Source organism: Octopus sinensis, linkage group LG9 (assembly GCF_006345805.1).
Source record: "Octopus sinensis linkage group LG9, ASM634580v1, whole genome shotgun sequence".
NCBI lineage: Eukaryota > Metazoa > Mollusca > Cephalopoda > Octopoda > Octopodidae > Octopus > Octopus sinensis.
In genome coordinates, this window is record NC_043005.1 from 92294752 (window position 1) to 92313146 (window position 18395).

At 36.3% G+C, this 18395-nt stretch overlaps 1 protein-coding gene across 3 annotated transcripts in view; it reads right to left on the minus strand.

Moving 5' to 3' along the window:
* Positions 1-15131: 15131 nt before the first annotated feature.
* Positions 15132-18395, minus strand: part of LOC115215844 (tetraspanin-33) — a 40245-nt gene continuing 36981 nt past the window's right edge. For all 3 annotated transcript variants that reach the window (XM_036506155.1, XM_036506154.1, XM_036506153.1), the window contains one exon: positions 15132-17372. In XM_036506155.1, coding sequence (XP_036362048.1) covers positions 17366-17372 — 7 coding nt within the window. In that variant the 3' untranslated portion in view covers positions 15132-17365. The remainder of the gene's footprint in view (positions 17373-18395) is intronic.

An 18395-nucleotide genomic window follows, 5' to 3' on the forward strand; every position in this document is an offset into this window, starting at 1 on the left:
ATTATTATTATTATTATGATTATTATTATCATTATTATTATTATTACATATGCTTGTATGTATGTATAACAACAATACTAGTAATAATAATAATAATAATAATAATAATAATAATAATAAAATATTTTTTTTTATTTTTTAATTTAAAAATGTTTTTTAAATCTTTTAAATTTAAAAAAAAGCAAAAAAAACCTATATTGTTATTTATTTCTATTTGTTTATTTATCTGTGTATTTTATTTATTATGTTTTCGGTTTTGTTTATATTGTAACCAGTTTATGGGGGTCCTCTTCTGTCATATGTTGTGGTGTGTGCTAGTGTTCCATTCCAGTTTCCTATTCAGGCTAGGTTTATCTTCTATTATGTGTGTAGCTTCCGTAATTTGTCTGATTGTTGCATCTGTTCTATGTGTGGACACGATTTTAACCTCTATGTTGTTGATTGATCCTCCATGTTCCTGCTCGGTGTGTTAGTACAGAATCGATGAGCTCTTTCCTTCCTTAAGTTCTCTCCAATGTTCATTTACACATACAATAGAAATACAAATACAAAATGGCTGACGGTTAGTAAGGAGAGACACAAATAAGAAAGAAGAAAGCAAAGGACCACTGATGCGGTCACAGGAGTGTGACGAAAGAACTCTGGCCGAAATAAGATTAAGATTAATGTAAAAAATAAATAACACTGAAGCAAAGTAACACCAAATATATAGTGTGTGTGTTTTTATTGGCTAGACTGGCAAAATGACCATTCCGAAATACAACAATGTCTGTTTCAATACATGACTTCACATAAAAAATCTTGCACAACAAATATATAAATATAAATGTAATACGAGGGACGTTCAATAAGTAATGCCCCTGACCCACTTGCAATTGTTTGATCTAGCTGAGATTTTGCATGTGCACTTATTTATACCTCTATAGATTAAGTGGCGAATTACAGCTCTGAACTAATTGTGGTTTCTGATTTACAGGTGTTTGAACTGAGTCAAGTGTGAAATGGAGCATGTTGAGTGTCGAGCAGTGATCTGGTTTTTGTATTTGAAAGGACGCACACCACGGGAGACTTTTGATGAAATGAAAGTAACTTATGGTGATGATGCCCCATCATATGACCTTGTAAAACGCTGGCATTGTGAATTCAATCATAGTCGGAACTCTGTGGAAACAGCTCTCAGATCTGGTCGCCCCCTTCTGCCGTTGATGAGACGTTTGTCCGTCAAGTTGAGGCTGCCATTTTGGAAGGTCAACGCATAACTATTCGCCAAATAGCCCATAAGGTCAAGATTAGTACCGGGTCTGTGGAAACTATCATTCATGACCATTTGCATATGCAAAAGGTGTCTGCCAGATGGATTTCCAGGTTGCTCACACCTTTCCAGAAGCAAGAACGCATTAAGTGCTCAAGGATGAATTTGGAGATGTGCCAAGAAGTTGAGTCAAAATTTTTCAAAAGACTGATCACACAGGATAAAACCTGGGTCCATCACTATGATCCATAGACCAAAGCCCAGTCAATGCAGTGAAAGCACCGTGACTCACCTCCTCCAAAGAAGGCAAGGGTGCAGCCCTCCACTGACAAGGTTATGCTCACAGTCTTCTGGGACCAGACGGAGTAGTGATGACAGATTTCCTGGCAAAGGGTACCACAATTACAGGAGCCTATTATGCTTCACTTTTGAGGAAATTAAGAGAAGCTATCAAAATCAAGAGGCGGGGCAAGATCAGCAAAGGCATCCTCCTCCTGCAGGACAACGCTCCGGTCCACAACTCGCGTGTTGCCAGATCAGAAGCACAGGCGTGCAGCTATGAACTCCTCCCCTTGCACCCTCTGATTTTCACCTCTTCCCAGCCATGAAGTTGATTTTGAAAGGAAAGCATTTCCCAGATGATGCAGCCTTGATTTCTGAAGTCACGTCGTGGTTGGAGGACACAGCTGGGGTCTTCTACAAAAACGGTTTCCAGAGCTGTATCAAACGATGGGAAAATGCATAACTCTGGGTAGTTCCTATGTAGGAAAAGACTAATAACTGTGCCAAGTGTCGTTGCTCTACTGCTATGGGAAGTGGGTCTGGGGCATTACTTATTGAACGCGCCTCGTAAAATTAATAATATTCACTTAACACTTTTGTTTGGTGCTTTATTGGTTTTAGAGCTACTTGTCCACATATTGGCTATTGTTCTTATACCAAATAACGGTAATTTACACTTAACATAACATTCCTTTTTTTATCGTGAATTTTCACATGATTGTAATTATGATAGAAGTATAATAATGATGGCGCAAAAATGTGACGTGCTAGAGCAAAAATGATTGCACATTCAGAATCACTGCTCTCAAATTACCTATAAGTGCCATTTCGTCTAATAGTAGCAAAAATTGCATTGCTGAGTGTTATCATTGTGTATGTGTGTGTGTGTGTGAGAGAGAGAGAGAGAGAGACTCTACTGTACCATATTTTTTATTAGATAAATCAAGAAACTAAGTTGCTTAAAATTAATTAACATCATAGCGGGCAAAAATCTTACATCAAAAATGGATAAAAATTTTAAATACTTTCGTCATATCTCTTGTTCTTGTTAATCTTCAGTTTAATCCTAATCAAGTAGACCTATAGTCCAAAGCACTCCAGCCATGATCAGTCCATCTTATTTTTGGTTATAGTGCATCAGACTACATTATCCATTGATATGTTCATCCATTTAAAAGAGAAAAAGAAAAGGACAGTAAAATTTTATTTGAAAGAGATTTGGTGGTTACAGCTAGCTGGTTGAGTAACAATGCAGGGGCAAAGTTTGCCCATTGGATGAAAAAAAATATTGAATTTTTCATGAATTTGCTTGTCATCTTTCTATCAGGTCATCCCATAAGTTCTGTCTGATTTTACCTTTTTTAAAATTGAATGAAATTTAATAGTATTTTAGAATGTCTAATGGAATTAAAAATTATTTTTATGCATTTGTGTACATTTAAACTAATTAAATATTATTTTACAGAATAATAGAATTAAAATTTCTTTGATTAAACTCTTTCAACATGGAAATATCCAAAGATACTTGAAGCGCTCACACATCCAGCACTCACAGCTTCCCCAATCGAAAAGGGTGCAATCGTCCCCCGCCCGTGCACACCCTTCCTCTTCTGGTCAGCTCCCCATCCACTGATGTCATTCCACATTCTCAGCATTGGAAGCTCTCCTGGCTGCTGTTTGGTCTGGGTTTTCATTTGCACAAAACTTTCTTTTCCTTGCTGCAGCCTAGGCTCTTTTGATTGCAATCTGATCCTCTGTTGGCAGAAATTTATTTTTACGAGGCATACTACTGCCATATGTGATAGGCAACAATAAACTACAAAAGAACTGATCACTGCATTTAAGTATTACATTAATATTTAAGCCTACCTTTTAAAAGTTCAATGATAATTCTTTTGCCACCACTTAATTTAAAGACAATTTGATGTATGTAGGTCCTTACTTTTCATACAAATAATTATTTCTATTTCATGGGTGACTTTTGCTAGATTTCACAATTTATTTCAATTATTCCCAAATTTATTTCAAAGTTATAAAAATTGTTACTAATGCTAATAGCTTCATAGTTATGTACATACATACCTGTAGTGTGTGTCACACTTAGTGGAAAGGAAGAGCTAAAAAAAAGAGAAATGAAACTTCTTAAACAGAAGAAGTATATATAGTTGAAGTAAGAGGCAAAGCATCAAAGAATAGGAAGTAAGATAGAGTGAGAGTGAGAGAGAGAGAGAGGACATTGATAACGCTGAGAGGTAAGAGAAATATACTGCATTAAACGCAGGAGAAAGGTTAGAGACAAGGAGACATAGAGGAGGGAAGGTGAAGAGAGAAAGATATATAGAGAGAGAGATTGAGTGAATGAACGGAGTGGAGAGAGAATGAGAGTGAAAGAGAATGAAGCTATTCTCAGAGAGAAACAGCTGGAAAACTTTTTGTTTTGGACAAAAGCCATTGTCACAGTTATTCTATGCCATTTGAAAGGTATTTGTATAAAATTTCATTAAAAAATACCAATTTTCCTGAAAGTTATGAGGCAGAAAATGTCAGGTCATGTGAATTTTCTGAAACTCCTCGCCCTAGCCCCTCAGAAAAAATTTTTCCAACAAATCTTAACATTCACTCAATCAACAGGATCTAAGTGATTATTTATGGAATTTATGAGGCAACAAAGTCAGAGGGGTATAAATCTGTAGTTATGCCCATAATTATTCGATAGTTATTAAATAAAGTCACTATTTACAGATGCTTACATTTTTTGTTTTCCGTGAAGTCTTCATGGGTCCAGCTAGTGAAAATTGTTATTGTACAAAAAAATTTGTTGCAAAAAATCACCAAATACAATTGCAGTAATGAAGACTTAGGAACCCAAAATTTCCAGATTGTGGGCCCTGATTCAGCCCAGAATGTTTCAATTCACTCAACGAATCAGCCTGATTCCAAAATGGTGTGATATGTTGGACTATGGCGTCTAGGAATAAAGCGTGACACACTGACATTCACATTTATTATATTAGGCATGTTTAATTCTACATTGTTAATAGGAAAGATAATTCTCTTTTGTGATAGTCCTCAGAATAAAGGACTATAAGAGTGAGGAAGAATAAAGACATATGAATTACAAAAAACAAGAGACAGAGGGACTTGGAAGAGCAGCAGAAATGGAAGAGAAGTCTTGCCTTGCTTTGGATCCTTAACTCCTGGTGGAGTCATAGGGATACTGTCATGACATTTGGTATGTTTTGTACATTTAAACCCAACAGACCTCTCCCTCTCTGGGTCTAATCATACCTAATTTCTTCCAGACAGAGAGAGATAAAGAGAAGAAATGACCCCCAGTAATGGTGTGGTGCTTGATTTATCAACTTCAAAGAGGTGAAAGGCAAAGTTGATCTAAGTAAGATTTGAACTCAGAGCACAGAGAACTGCAACAAATACCTCAAAACATCTTATGTAATGCTCCGATGACTCTGCAGAGTTAATGTTCAAATGACTTCACCTTATAAACAGAAAAGATACAGCACTAAGATAAAAGACATCCAAGGGTTGTCTGATTAGTTTCCATTGCAATCAAGAATGGGCCTTCCTGTAATCATAGGAAACGTGTGATCTAAATTGTGAAAGCAATCATGGTCCACAGACATATATTTTAACCTTTAGACCAATGACACAGGTATTTTTAGTTAAATGTCCTCTTATCTCTATTTACATGTCCTATACCTTATCCGCAGTAATCTCCTGCCAGAAAGCATTATCTTGGAGAGTAGGTCACACAATACTACAGAAGATTACAAGATAACAGGGAATTTCAAAGAGGAATAACAATATACCCAATGCCCTCTTGGGAATGTTTTCACTCATAAACTCCTGTTAAATTAATCTCAATACATCCCCCACTTAGTGTTTTAGCAAATCATTGCTTCAGATAAGCAACTAACCAAAAACTGTTCAAAATTCAAATATATTTTATCTCCACAGAGAGCTTTGAATCTCTTTGCATAATTAAAATTATTATTTTTGAGCTGAAAACCTCCCTAAAACTTTATAGCCTATTGAATTTTGAGAGATTCTACCTTCCCAGATCCAGGAAATAGTTTTGTTCTACCATGCCAAATTTCTTTCAGATAGAGTCCTGACCAATGCTTCATATCTTATCAGTAGAACTATGTTATACCTATGACAAAAACACTAAACCCTAAGTCTGTGGTTATCAACAGGGGTCTACACAGCCCTTGGGGGTCCATATAAGATTTTGTTGCTAAAATTTATGTCCAAATAAACTGGTTATATTTCTACAATACAGAAAATATTTAAACATTTTTTTAATAAAATTCCTAATGATATTTAACCATAAAAATATAATAGGAGTTTTTCAACAAAGAACAGCTATGAGGGTCCCTCCCCCTTAGTAAAATAGGAGTGAAAAGGGTCCATAGGCAAAAAATGGTTCAGAGCCACTACTCTAAATTAAATCAGGGTTCATTTTGGTCAATATTATGACGTAGATGTACAATGTCAGGTGTAAAAGAAGTATTACCCAAATAAGTATTTGGAATGTGGTTATCTAGAATAACCTATCACAGAATTATTATGTTCACACAGAACACACTCCATACTACTCAAATGTAGATATGATATTAAAGCAACACATGTGGCAACCAGTACGGTTGATTGACACTATCAACTGCAACTGACAGTTCACGCAGCTCTTTATTTATTCAAATCCATTCAGTCTACTTTCAGACATGTGGCAGTGTACAGGATTCTCCCATAACAGTCTATGTTCAAATGACTCTACCAATGGGCAGAGTCAAAATGACCTGCAGTATTTGTTCTAGCCCTCAATACTTTGAATTCATAGTTCTCTGAGGTCAACTTTGCTTTTCATTCTTTCAGTCCAGTTTAATGGATTGGGGGAATTGCTAACGCATTGGATGAGATGCCTTGTGGTATTTATTTTTTTGCATTTTTACATTCTCAATTCTCAAATGGTAGTCATTGCTTTGTTTAACACCACTACCAGGTTCTTGAGAGCTGTTTACAGATTTCACTCAGTTGCAAACTTTCAGATCAGGTCATTTCTCCAAGTCTGAGGGTAACTTTCTCTCTTTCTCTCACCACTCTTAGAAACCACCACCATCACTGTAGTCACTGTCATCGTCGTCATCATGTCCACTTTGCCTTGCTTACATAGGGTGGATGGAATTTTGACGAGGCAGATTTTCTACTGTCTGATACCATTTCTGTCACCAACCCTCACCTGTTTCCAAGAATTAGACTTGTCTGACAAGTGATTGCATCTGAGATTGTGTGCTGAAACTTTTATAGCATGGAAAGAGTAGTGTAACTAGAGTGAGTGCCATGTCCAGGTCAGCCCTTGAGTTTACCCCCACTTCTCTGGGCTCCCAAGACTATACAGGCTTGCATAGCAGATCCAAAAGTATTTCTCCCATAAAAGCTTTGTGCAGGGTGGATCCCCACCCCAAGCTGCAGTTAAATGACTGAAACAAGTAAAAGAATAAAAGAACAATATATATATATACACAGATTAAAAAAGAATTTTGTTGAAGTAATTATCCCCACATGGTGAGTTGTAATCTCAAGAAACAATAAAACACTAAGGGGAAACAAAATAAGACCCCACACCTCATCTAACCCTATATATCAACTCACAACCCAAGAAACAATGAGACATACAACAGCATTGTTTGAAATCTACCAATGCTCACTAGGGATCCAAAGATGAACCTCATTCTACAAACACACAAATTCATCAAATGTAAAAAACAACCCAAATCAATGAAAAGACTACTGATAAATGCAAAGCTGTATACAACAATGAAATTAAAAGTTAAAAAATGTTGATGTCCAAATTGTGGAACATGCCCCAAACTACTGGAAGTTTCAGAATTCAACTTCAAACAAGGAGAGAGATTTACAATTAAGACCAATTTCACTTGTGCATCTGAGAACTTAATTTATGTTATAACTTCTTCAGGTTGTAAACACAACTATATAGGCCAAACAAGTATGCCACTTAAATAGAGAACTACACTGCATGAGGAACAGATCTGTGTCCCAAGGTATAGACAGATACCTTTGAGTGAACACAATGTGCAGGGAATCTCCAACCAAACTTCATGGCTTTCTCCATCTATCAGTGCAAAGTAACAATTTCTGTACCAGAACGATTAAATAAAGAAAATATATTTATTAATAAATACAAAACAAACCTGAATATGAATGCACAACCAATTTTGGTTTCAGTAACTATTTTAATTCATGACTGCAAATCCAAAACTGTAGATATTTCATCTCACTGCTTTAACTCACGAGTTTATGTAAATTTATTCTACCCATAAAGTGTAACCAACTAAATAATGGGCAATTATCTTGCCTGTCCTGAATAACAAACACCAATTACCTCCCTTTATATTTTTTACGTGCTGATTCATTTACAAACTCTTATACAACATGGACTAAAAACTTCTTAAGAAAATACGAAATTGTATTAATTTCAATGACATGCTCAGTGAAACTCAAAACCGGTCAAATACCACAATACTTTAGCATTTAAAATATATTAAAATTATGTAAACTGTGTGCATTTTCCTTCTTTTATTATACGTATATATATATATATTATATATATATATATATATATATATATATATATATATTATATATATATATATATTATAAAAATCCGTTCAGTCTGTCTGTCTGTCTGTTTTCTAAGATCTCGGGCATCCTCCATCCAATTGCGCTCAAATTTGATATGTAGATACTGACGGTATCAGGGAGAGAATTTGCTTAGATGAAATAAGTCTTGAAAAAATTACAAAAATCGATTCCAGGTGAGAAGTTTGATCGATAAAGCCATGGTAACGTGCATTTGTACGTACAAGTACATCAGCTGTTGCGATTGATACTACGCATATGTGAGAAAAATGCACATGGAGTTTGCACAAGAAAAGCTGGCTGGCTTGAAATAATGCCACTAACATCCCGTAAAGTAAGTTAGCTTAAAATTAGTTACTTAGTTCCCTAGATTGTTGCTTTTCATCAAAAATCGCCCCAAGTTGATTTCCTACATGTTTTATTGGATAAACTTATTATGTTCTCATAAATTCATTATGCTTTTCCATCTAGATTTACCTCCAGCTAACCCATTTGCATGCATCATTTTTGTCCTGCTTTTCTCCTATCAACCTGTACATAACTGCACCTTCCATTTTTTGTTGCTTTTGTACTGCTTAAAGGCATGTTTCTTTCCTGCCAAGCTCACTGTTTAAACCGTGTTTGTGTTCTCCCAGTCAATAACCTTATCATTACTGGTACTTTAAACTCTTCGGTTGCCTATTTGTGTGAATAAAATCGTTTTTCTTTGGAATAGAAAAAAAGTCTATCTTTATTTCTTCTTTTGCTGGTGTCTCAAATTTAGGTTAAATCAGTGTTTCTCAAAGGGGAGGCCTATGGGACGGTCAGACAAGTTGTTTTGAGAAAATTTGGCTTAAATGTTTGACAACTCAGCACCGTCCATTGGACAGAGGTGGAGGGGGGCGTTTTGCTCGTACACACACACACACACACATATATATATTGAGATGCTTAAACAGCTGGCTATGTGGGCTATGGCCTAGTCACCCGCATTGTAAACCAGGTAGTTCATAATGGAGTCATACCCAATGACTGGCGTAGCAGCACCATAGTCAATGCTACAAGGGTAAGGGTGATGCTCTAGATAGAAATAACTACAGGGGTATCAAACTGTTGGATCAGGTGATGAAGGTCACAGAGAGGGTCATAACCCATCTCATTAGGGAGAGAATTTGCTTAGATGAAATGCAGTTCATTTTTGTGCCGGGTAGAAGCACCACTGATGCTATATTCCTGGTCCGACAACTGCAGGAGAAGTACCTAGCTAAAGATAAACCCCTCTACATAGCTTTTGTGAACTTGGAGAAAGCCTTTGACAGGGTTCCCCGTTCCCTTATCTGGTGGTTGATGCGGAAACTGGAGATTGATGAATGGCTAATAAGGGCTGTACAGGCTCTATACAGAGAAGCTGTCAGCAAGGTTAGGATTGGCAACGAATATAGTGAAGAATTCCGGGTAGAAGTAGGTGTGCACCAAGGCTCAGCCCTCAGTCCCCTTTTATTCGTCATAGTCCTCCAGGCAATAACAGAGGAATTCAAAACAGGATGCCCTTGGGAGCTCCTCTATGCTGATGACCTGGCTCTCATAGCAGAATCACTACCAGAACTAGAAAAGAAATTTTGGGTGTGGAAGCAAGGGTTAGAATCAAAGGGCCTTAGAGTAAATGTAGCAAAGACCAAAGTTATAGTAAGCAGAAAGGCAAACTCAGCACACACCCCATCGGGCAGGTGGCCCTGCTCGATCTGTAGGAAAGGTGTAGGTAGAAACTCCATAAGATGCACCCAGTGTAAGCTATGGACGCACAAGAGGTGCAGCAACATTAAAGGGAAATTAATAGATAAGATAGCTTTCATGTGCGGCAGATGCACAGGGACAATAGACACCACAGACACTCAGAAAACAGATTCCATCACACTCCAGGGAGAGAAACTAGAAGTAGTTGATAGTTTCCGCTACCTGGGTGACCAAGTTAGTAGTGGAGGTGGATGCACAGAGAGTATCACCACTAGAATACGAATAGCCTGGGCAAAGTTCAGAAAGCTCCTACCCCTACTGGCGACAAAGGGTCTCTCCCTCAGAGTGAAAGGTAGATTGTATGATGCATGTGTGCGAACTGCCATGCTTCACGGTAGTGAAACATGGGCTGTGACTTCAGAGGACATGCGTAGACTTGAAAGAAATGAAGCTAGCATGATCCGCTGGATGTGTAATGTCAGTGTGCACGCATGACAGAGTGTAAGCACTCTGAGAGAAATGCTGGATATAAGAAGCATCAGATGTGGTGTGCAAGAGTGACGCTTGCGATGGTATGGTCATGTGCTGCGGATGGATGAGGAGAGATGTGTGAAGAAGTGCCACTCCCAAACAGTTGAAGGTATCAGGAGGAGAGGTAGACCCGGGAAGACATGGGATGAGGTAGTCAAGCATGACCTCAGAGCGTTGGGCCTCACTGAGGCAATGGCGAAGGACCGAGATCTCTGGAGATATGCTGTGACTGCAAAGACCCGGGCTGCTTCCTGCATCAGTCCCGCATAGCCCCTGCCCATTCAAAGTACCCCGGATGCCAGAACGTCCCGCTGTGCTTGAGGAGACCTGTTGAGTCAAGTACATGAACATGAACGTCGAAATAAATATCAATGGAAATAGTAGTTGTGATGCCTGTGCCGGTGGCACATAAAAAGCACTATCCGAACGTGGCCGATGCCAGCACCGCCCCGACTGGCTTCTGTGCCAGTGGCACATAAAATGCACCATCCGAACGTGGCCAATGCCAGCGCCGCCCCGACTGGCTCCTGTGCCGGTGGCACATAAAAAGACCATCCGAACGTTGCCAGCGCCGCCTTGGCTGGCTTCCATGCCGCTGGCACGTTAAAAGCTCCAACCGATCATGACCGATGCCGGACTCCCCCCTGGCACCTGTGCAGGTGGCATGTAAAAAGCACCCATTACACTCGCGGAGTGGTTGGCGTTAGGAAGGGCATCCAGCCGTAGAAACTCTGCCAGATCAGGCTGGAGCCTAGAGCAGCCCCTGGCTTCCCAGACCCCGGTCGAACCGTCCAACCCGTGCTAGCGCGGAAAATGGACGTTAAACAATGATGATGATGATGATGATGATGATATATCATTTATACATATACATCTATATTATATGCATATACTTTTATTTGTTTGTGTGTGTGTGTATGTGTTTAATAGGATAAAATAATTTAATCTATTAATGTTTAAGAGAACTCATGGTAAACCTTTAAACCTCAACAGAAATCTATCTAGTTAAATGACTCCTACCATATTTCTTAATCTACTATAGTACTGTTAACCTTGTTGAACTATGACCTCACTCCAGTTATAAGGAAAGGGTTTACTTGCTGCAACTGATAAGCCTACTGAGAATCGATGTATTATTGAAGTTTTATAGTGTATGCTCAAAAATGATAATATCCAGGTTAAGTTTAAGCACATAAGCAAAGTAATGCAAAAGAATCTTCAAATTTTATGACTGTCTCAACAAACAGAAGAAGAAAAAAGAAATTTCATGAAAGATCAAGACTTTATGATTGTTGAAACTTCAATAAGAATTGAGCTTAAGTCATAGAAAAAGAAGGAGTGGGTCATCCCAATGAAAAGAGTAAAGTAAGAGTATCTGGTTAAAGCTCTATCCGAGTCAACCATCATTACACCTTTCAGCTGGATTCCCAAACATGACCAACTGATACTATGGATATTATCAAACCATCTCCCTTTTGAAGTACCCCTAAGTCTCTTGTAGGTTGTCTTAACTTGAAGAATCTATCTTGTGATTCTTTATTGCAACCTTCTAATCACATGACTATAGTACTGGAGCTGTAACTTCTCAATTCAGAGAAGTAGTGGCTTGACCTGGAGAGACTCACCAATCTCTAAGCTTTGCACACCTCGTTGAGTAACATTATTCCAGAGATCCAAGGTGGTGAGCTGGCAGAATCATTAGCATGCTGAGCAAAATGCTTGGCAGTATTTTGTCTGTCTTTACATTCTGAGTTCAAATGCTGCAAAGGTCAACTTTGCCTTTCATTCTTTTGGGGTCAATAAATTAAGTACCAGTGAAACACTGGGGTCAATATAATCGACTAGTACCCTCCCCCAAAATTTCAGGCATTGTGTCTATAACAGAAAGGGTTATTCCAGAGATCCTTTGAAGGAACTTCATTTTAGCCACTTGTATTCACAATTGTCCTCTCCCAGTCATGACAACAAGTGAGGAAAGGCACAAAAACCAAATTGAAGATAACAAGTTTCACTTCTTTTTTTTTACCTTCTCTTCCCTTCTGAATGTCAAATGTTGAATATGGTGCATCACTGTTCCAGTACCTACAATTGTTGCATCCAATTCATCCTCTTGCCGCCCATCACTAATGAATACAGCCAACAAGGATTCTATGGAGAAGGTGCCTGACAACTCTACCCTCACAACCCTCCCAGGAAGAGTGGGTATAGAAAACGGATGGATAGATGGAAATATAGTCTTCTTCACCCTATGGTAAGGCTAATCAATTTTTAAGTCAGTCAGTCTAACTTAATGTCACAACAGCTGTCCAAAAGCCTCTCTCTCTCTCTATATATATATATATATCATTTGTAGAAAACAAATCTGAAAGAAGAAGCACACTCTAAGATGTAGAGCAGTATATATTAAAAATGGGGGAGGCTGGTTTATGGGATTACCTTAGGTTTCCTGTCCATAATAGGTTAAGCTTTATGGCATATAGTAAGATCCGAAAAACCTGTTGTTTCTAGCACAACCCGAACCACCCTCCTTTTTCACTCTCACATGTATTGATGCTTTTTCAATATTTTTCTCCCATTAAACACATTTTATGGAATGATGATGCCGCAGTAACACACATGTAGTCTATTGGTGGCAAATAAGCATCAAAATAAATTGTATTAAAATGAATTATCATTTACATAACTCTTTTTTTAAATCACTGTGCTGGTTGTGAAGATATGAAATGAAGTGGTGAAGAATTATCTCAAGAGTTTGAATCTCATGGAAGAGGTGACCAATGGGGTCACTGACAATATGCAGTGTTCAAGAAGACCCACCCATCATGGCAAAATTGAGTTTGTGGGAGCATGATGTCAGTATACACCATGTGCATCTATCTAGCTACATATGCAGACACAAAATACACATGCATGCATGCACACACACACACACACACACGTATGTATATGTGTCAGAGAATGTTATAAATGTACCAAGTGTTTTTTCTTTCTTTTCTGGATCAATTTCCCAGCCAGAAGACCAGATGATGGTGGGGGAAAAAATCTGTTAGTAGTCTTTGAAATACTTTCAAATACTGCGCATACACTATCAAAGTAAATTTTCATATTAGTTCTTTGTTATACTTTTTATTTATTTATTTTGAGTGGTGAATGTTAAATCAATTCTTAAATCTACATGGTCTGTCCAAAAACAAACCAAACTTTAACTGAAAAACAAATTTACTGCTTTACAAACAATTTAATCAAATTTTGTCACCATCAAAATAGTTCTTCCTCATTGTTGAATCACAGTTTGGATTAGGTCTGAAATGCCCTTTTCAGAGTAATGCACAATCTCAGAGTTAATTTTCTTCGATTTCTCTAAACATTTGGAATTGGTGACCTTTCAGAGTGGGTTTTAACTTTGAGAACAAAAATGTCCATTGATGCAAACTCTAGTGAGTAGGATGGCTGTGAAATGACAGTCATCTCAAACTTTTCAAAAAACTCAGTTAAGAAGAGACACACGAGCAAGTTTGTTCTTGTGGAGCAGTCTCAAGGTTTTGTTCTTTCATACCTGAGATTTCAAACTTCCTCAGGACATCCAAGTAGAATGTTTTGTTGATTGTAGGATGACACAGAGCAAACTCATCACAAATAATACCCTCCGAACAGAAAACACTGACTTACTTTTGGGGAGCTGCAGTCATGATGATCCAGGTCACTGCAATGACTGCCGTTTTGTCTCAACATCATCATAGCCAAACACTCACACTTCATCCCCTGTTATGATGGTTTTCAGAAAGTTTTCATCAGCATTTGAATAACCAAACAGCTCTTGACAGACTGCAAATTAGTTCTCATTTTGTTCATCTGTCAGCAGATGCAGCTGAAATTGTGAGGCAGCTTCATACATCCTCAAATTTTCTTTAACCCTTTTGTATTCAGATTTTTCTATCAGATGTAAGACTTATTCATTCACATTGTTTTAAATTAATTATGCATTGTCTTGTAGCTTCAGAATTATGACGATGTGATTGCTTATTTTTAGAACGACACTGTAGTTTAAGTGTGAGAAGCTAAATTTGGCTGGTTTGAGGATTGGTCGAATATGGTCAGTTTAACTGCTAAAGGATTAAAAATCCACGTGGCTCAAAATTTTGCAGATACTTACTTCTTTGGAAACTTCACAGACAATCAAGCAACGATTTTCATAGATGACCACTCACGTTTTCACAATGTGGTTATTAGCCATCATCACAGAAGGGATCATCCAGATTTGGGATCACCTTCAGTCAATCTTCTTTTCAATTTGAAACACTGGTGCCACTCATGACATTGCATACAGCTCAAATAATCTTTCCTGTAAGCCTGGTCTAACATTAAAGGAATTTGCATTAAAGCTTTTCTCAGTCTGAAATAGAATTTCAGGTAAACATATCTTTCGATTCCTTCATTGTTCAACTTGTGACAAATTACCAAGTAGACTAAATATGCATTCACTCTAGCAAATGTAGATCAACGACCAAAGAATATGATGTCATTCGGTTATTATCAGACTGAAGAACAAGGGCACTCATAAGCAGCTGTACCGTCAAAAGCGCCCTCAGCTGGCTGGTTAGAGTGTTGTTTTAAAAGTTTGGTTTCTTCTTGAACAGACCTCATAGTAGTACAATGATGGACACAAAGCCTAAAGTTTATGCTACATTTTATTTTTTATAGAAGTGTTTTTTACATCAACTTTTACTATATTTCAAAATGAATAAAAATAATCTGGACGTTTTTTAGCTTCAAACTGACAACTTTCAGTTTACTTAATGGGAGCACAAGGAAAGAGATATCACTCTTTTTTTTTTCCTCGTTTTGAAGGCTTATTGAATTGCATTGGGATAGTCATCTTGTTATAAAACACCCAGATTCACAGCAAATCATATGAATCTTTGCATTTGCAGAACTATTCAACCCAGGCCAACAAAAGAAAAGAGATTTATAAATATTAAAAAAGCACATTTCACAAGAAAAAAGATTAGTCACCTTAGGGAAACTTTTTATTATTCTATAAAACTTACCAAATAGTTTACTAACTCAGATCAAAAGTAAAGTCATCATGTTTACATTAGAAATAATTAACTCTACACATACCAATTCTCTAAACAATGTATTCAAGGAGTGTTTCTCGATAAATATTTTAGCTGCAATTTCAAATGATTTTAAAGGAACTGCATTATTGCCTCAAAATTATTTGCACCTAGGATAAACATGCGATTTGATCTATTTTATTAATCAATGAACAGCATGTGCCAAAGAAGATTTTCATTTAGAACTACTTTGGAAAGTACCGAGAAATACAAAAGCATTGTTCAGTAAAGACTCAAGTTGCTTCAATTAAATTGCTAGTTTTTTCATTAAAACAGTTGTTAGATTTGGTTATGGTTACGAATTAATGTAATACATATAACTATTCACAAGTAAGAGCTAGACATTTTGTCTTTGTTACATTAGATAAGATATTTCATTTAAATGTCAATACCTTTCATTTGCATTTTAAATCATTGTCTACACTTCTCTTACATAAGCCTGGTATGTTTTGTAAATAATTCTTCATTTATTATTGCTGGTATCAATTATTCAAAAGACAACACATGAATATATCTGAGAATATCTTGGCTACAGACCAAATAGAACTCATCATACCTGATCCAGCAACATTACACAATGCCATCAGTGAGATGGGGATTCCTGATTCAAAACCCAGGAGTTCAGTACAGACAAATATTTGCAGTGACATGTACATACTATTTAATTAAAGTTTGCCAAATTCAAATAGCAAAAGCATTTAAAAATAAATCCATGAGATCTTCAGTTTCTTTCACTATATTTAAGGCACCATTTAATACGGGGCTAACTCTTGTCATATCTCATAAAATATTTGCCCTACACACACACACACATAATACACATATGCACACCCAGTGTTTATACTTAACAGTAAGAGTCTGCATACACGTATATACAAACACAAAAGCATATGTTGCTTTCTATTCATTTATTTAATATTGCAAAAGCTATTCACCTACTCTTTTCTACAGGCCACATCAACTCATATTTAAATAGCTTATAGCTATTCACATGAACATATTATTTTATATGAGCATTTAATGGCATCATAACCTTTGACTTATATCCTTACTGGATCCTGTTTATGAAGAGTAATTCAGTGGTAGAGTGCTATAGTCAGTAGCTGAGATTGCTGGGTTCATGTTTTCTGGACTCTATATTTTACCAGTCATGAAGAATAAAGCTAAACTAGAGAATTTATCCAGCTCTACAAAGAAAAAAGAAACTGCAAAATTATTGCCAGGACAGCAGTTTGTCTACATTAAAAGGGACTACACACAAGGTTCCCTTTCATAGGCAGGCTTACTAAAATTCTGTGATGACTTCTCAGCTGTGCTAAATTCTAATTAGTTTCACTGCAAATATTTGTTGTTGTTCTTGTTTCTTTTATAAATTTCAGATGTAGATTAAAAAAGAGCAATTAATAATTAAAGACTGATTAATTAAAAAATGCCCTTTGTTTTATCAACAGTGATGGTTTGAGTAGAGAATTGAAGTAAAGAAAAATTAATTATTGCCGTAACAAAAATTATTGTTAGCCCTAATTCCCAGCTAAAATGATTGTTCATTGGCAATTGTATCCCATTGCAGACAAAAGACATACTTTTAAGGATCATCGCAAGAGGATTTATTAAATATCTATGAACTGATAAATATGTGGTCAAAGAATGAATTTTAATAAAAAAGAAAGAGAAAAATTTCAATGACCTAAAAAAAATTAATCATAGAGCTGATTAAATTGAAAATATGGCAAAACAATGAATGTTCCATTTGATTCAAATTCATTTTGCATTTTGTGGAGGAAATATTGACTCAACATCTACAACAAAAACATAGAGTCCAAAATTCAATAACAAGGATAAAAGGCAACAAATAAATATTAAATGGCAGAGCAGGTTAACTTAGTTATTGGGAAATACATATTCCCATCAATATGAAATGAAAACTTCTTTTCATAAACTATGTGAAAAAAAATCAATTAGCTAACAGGTCAAACAGCTCTCAAATTAATTGTCAATATGTGTGTGTATGTATGTAGTATGTATATATGTATGTGTGAGTGTGTATATATATATATAATATATGCATATATATATATATAATATATATATATGTATATACATATATGTATATACACATGTATATATATATGCATGTATATATGTGTGTGTGTGTATATATATATATAATATATATATATATATATATATATATATACATATATGTATATATACACGTAAGTTAAAGGGATGTAAACACACCAACATTGGTTGTCAAGCGATGGTGGGGGAAAAACACAGACACACAAATACATACATATACATATATATATATATAATATATATATATACGACGGGCTTCTATGTGGTTTGAAAGCAAGCTTCTTACCACACAGCCATGCCTGCGATAAATATTTATTAACATATCAAATTTTTTGTCGCACAACTGTAACCTGGTCATTGACACAGTTTCAGAGCAACAATATATCATCATCATCATTCCATACTAACATTAAATATATATATATAAACACACATGCATACATACATGCATATATATATATATATATATATTATATATATATATATATATACAATAAGCTTCTTTCAGCTTCCATGTACCAAATCCGCTTGTAAGGTTTTTGGTCAGCATAGCAGATGACACTTGCCCAGAATGTTATACAGTAGGATTGAACACAGAACCATGTAGTTGAGAAGCAAACTTCTTCTTACTACACAGTCATATCCTGTGCCTATATATATATATATATATATATATATATATATACAGACTCACACAATATACAGACTCCCAATATAAATTGGGAGTTGGAATACAGTAA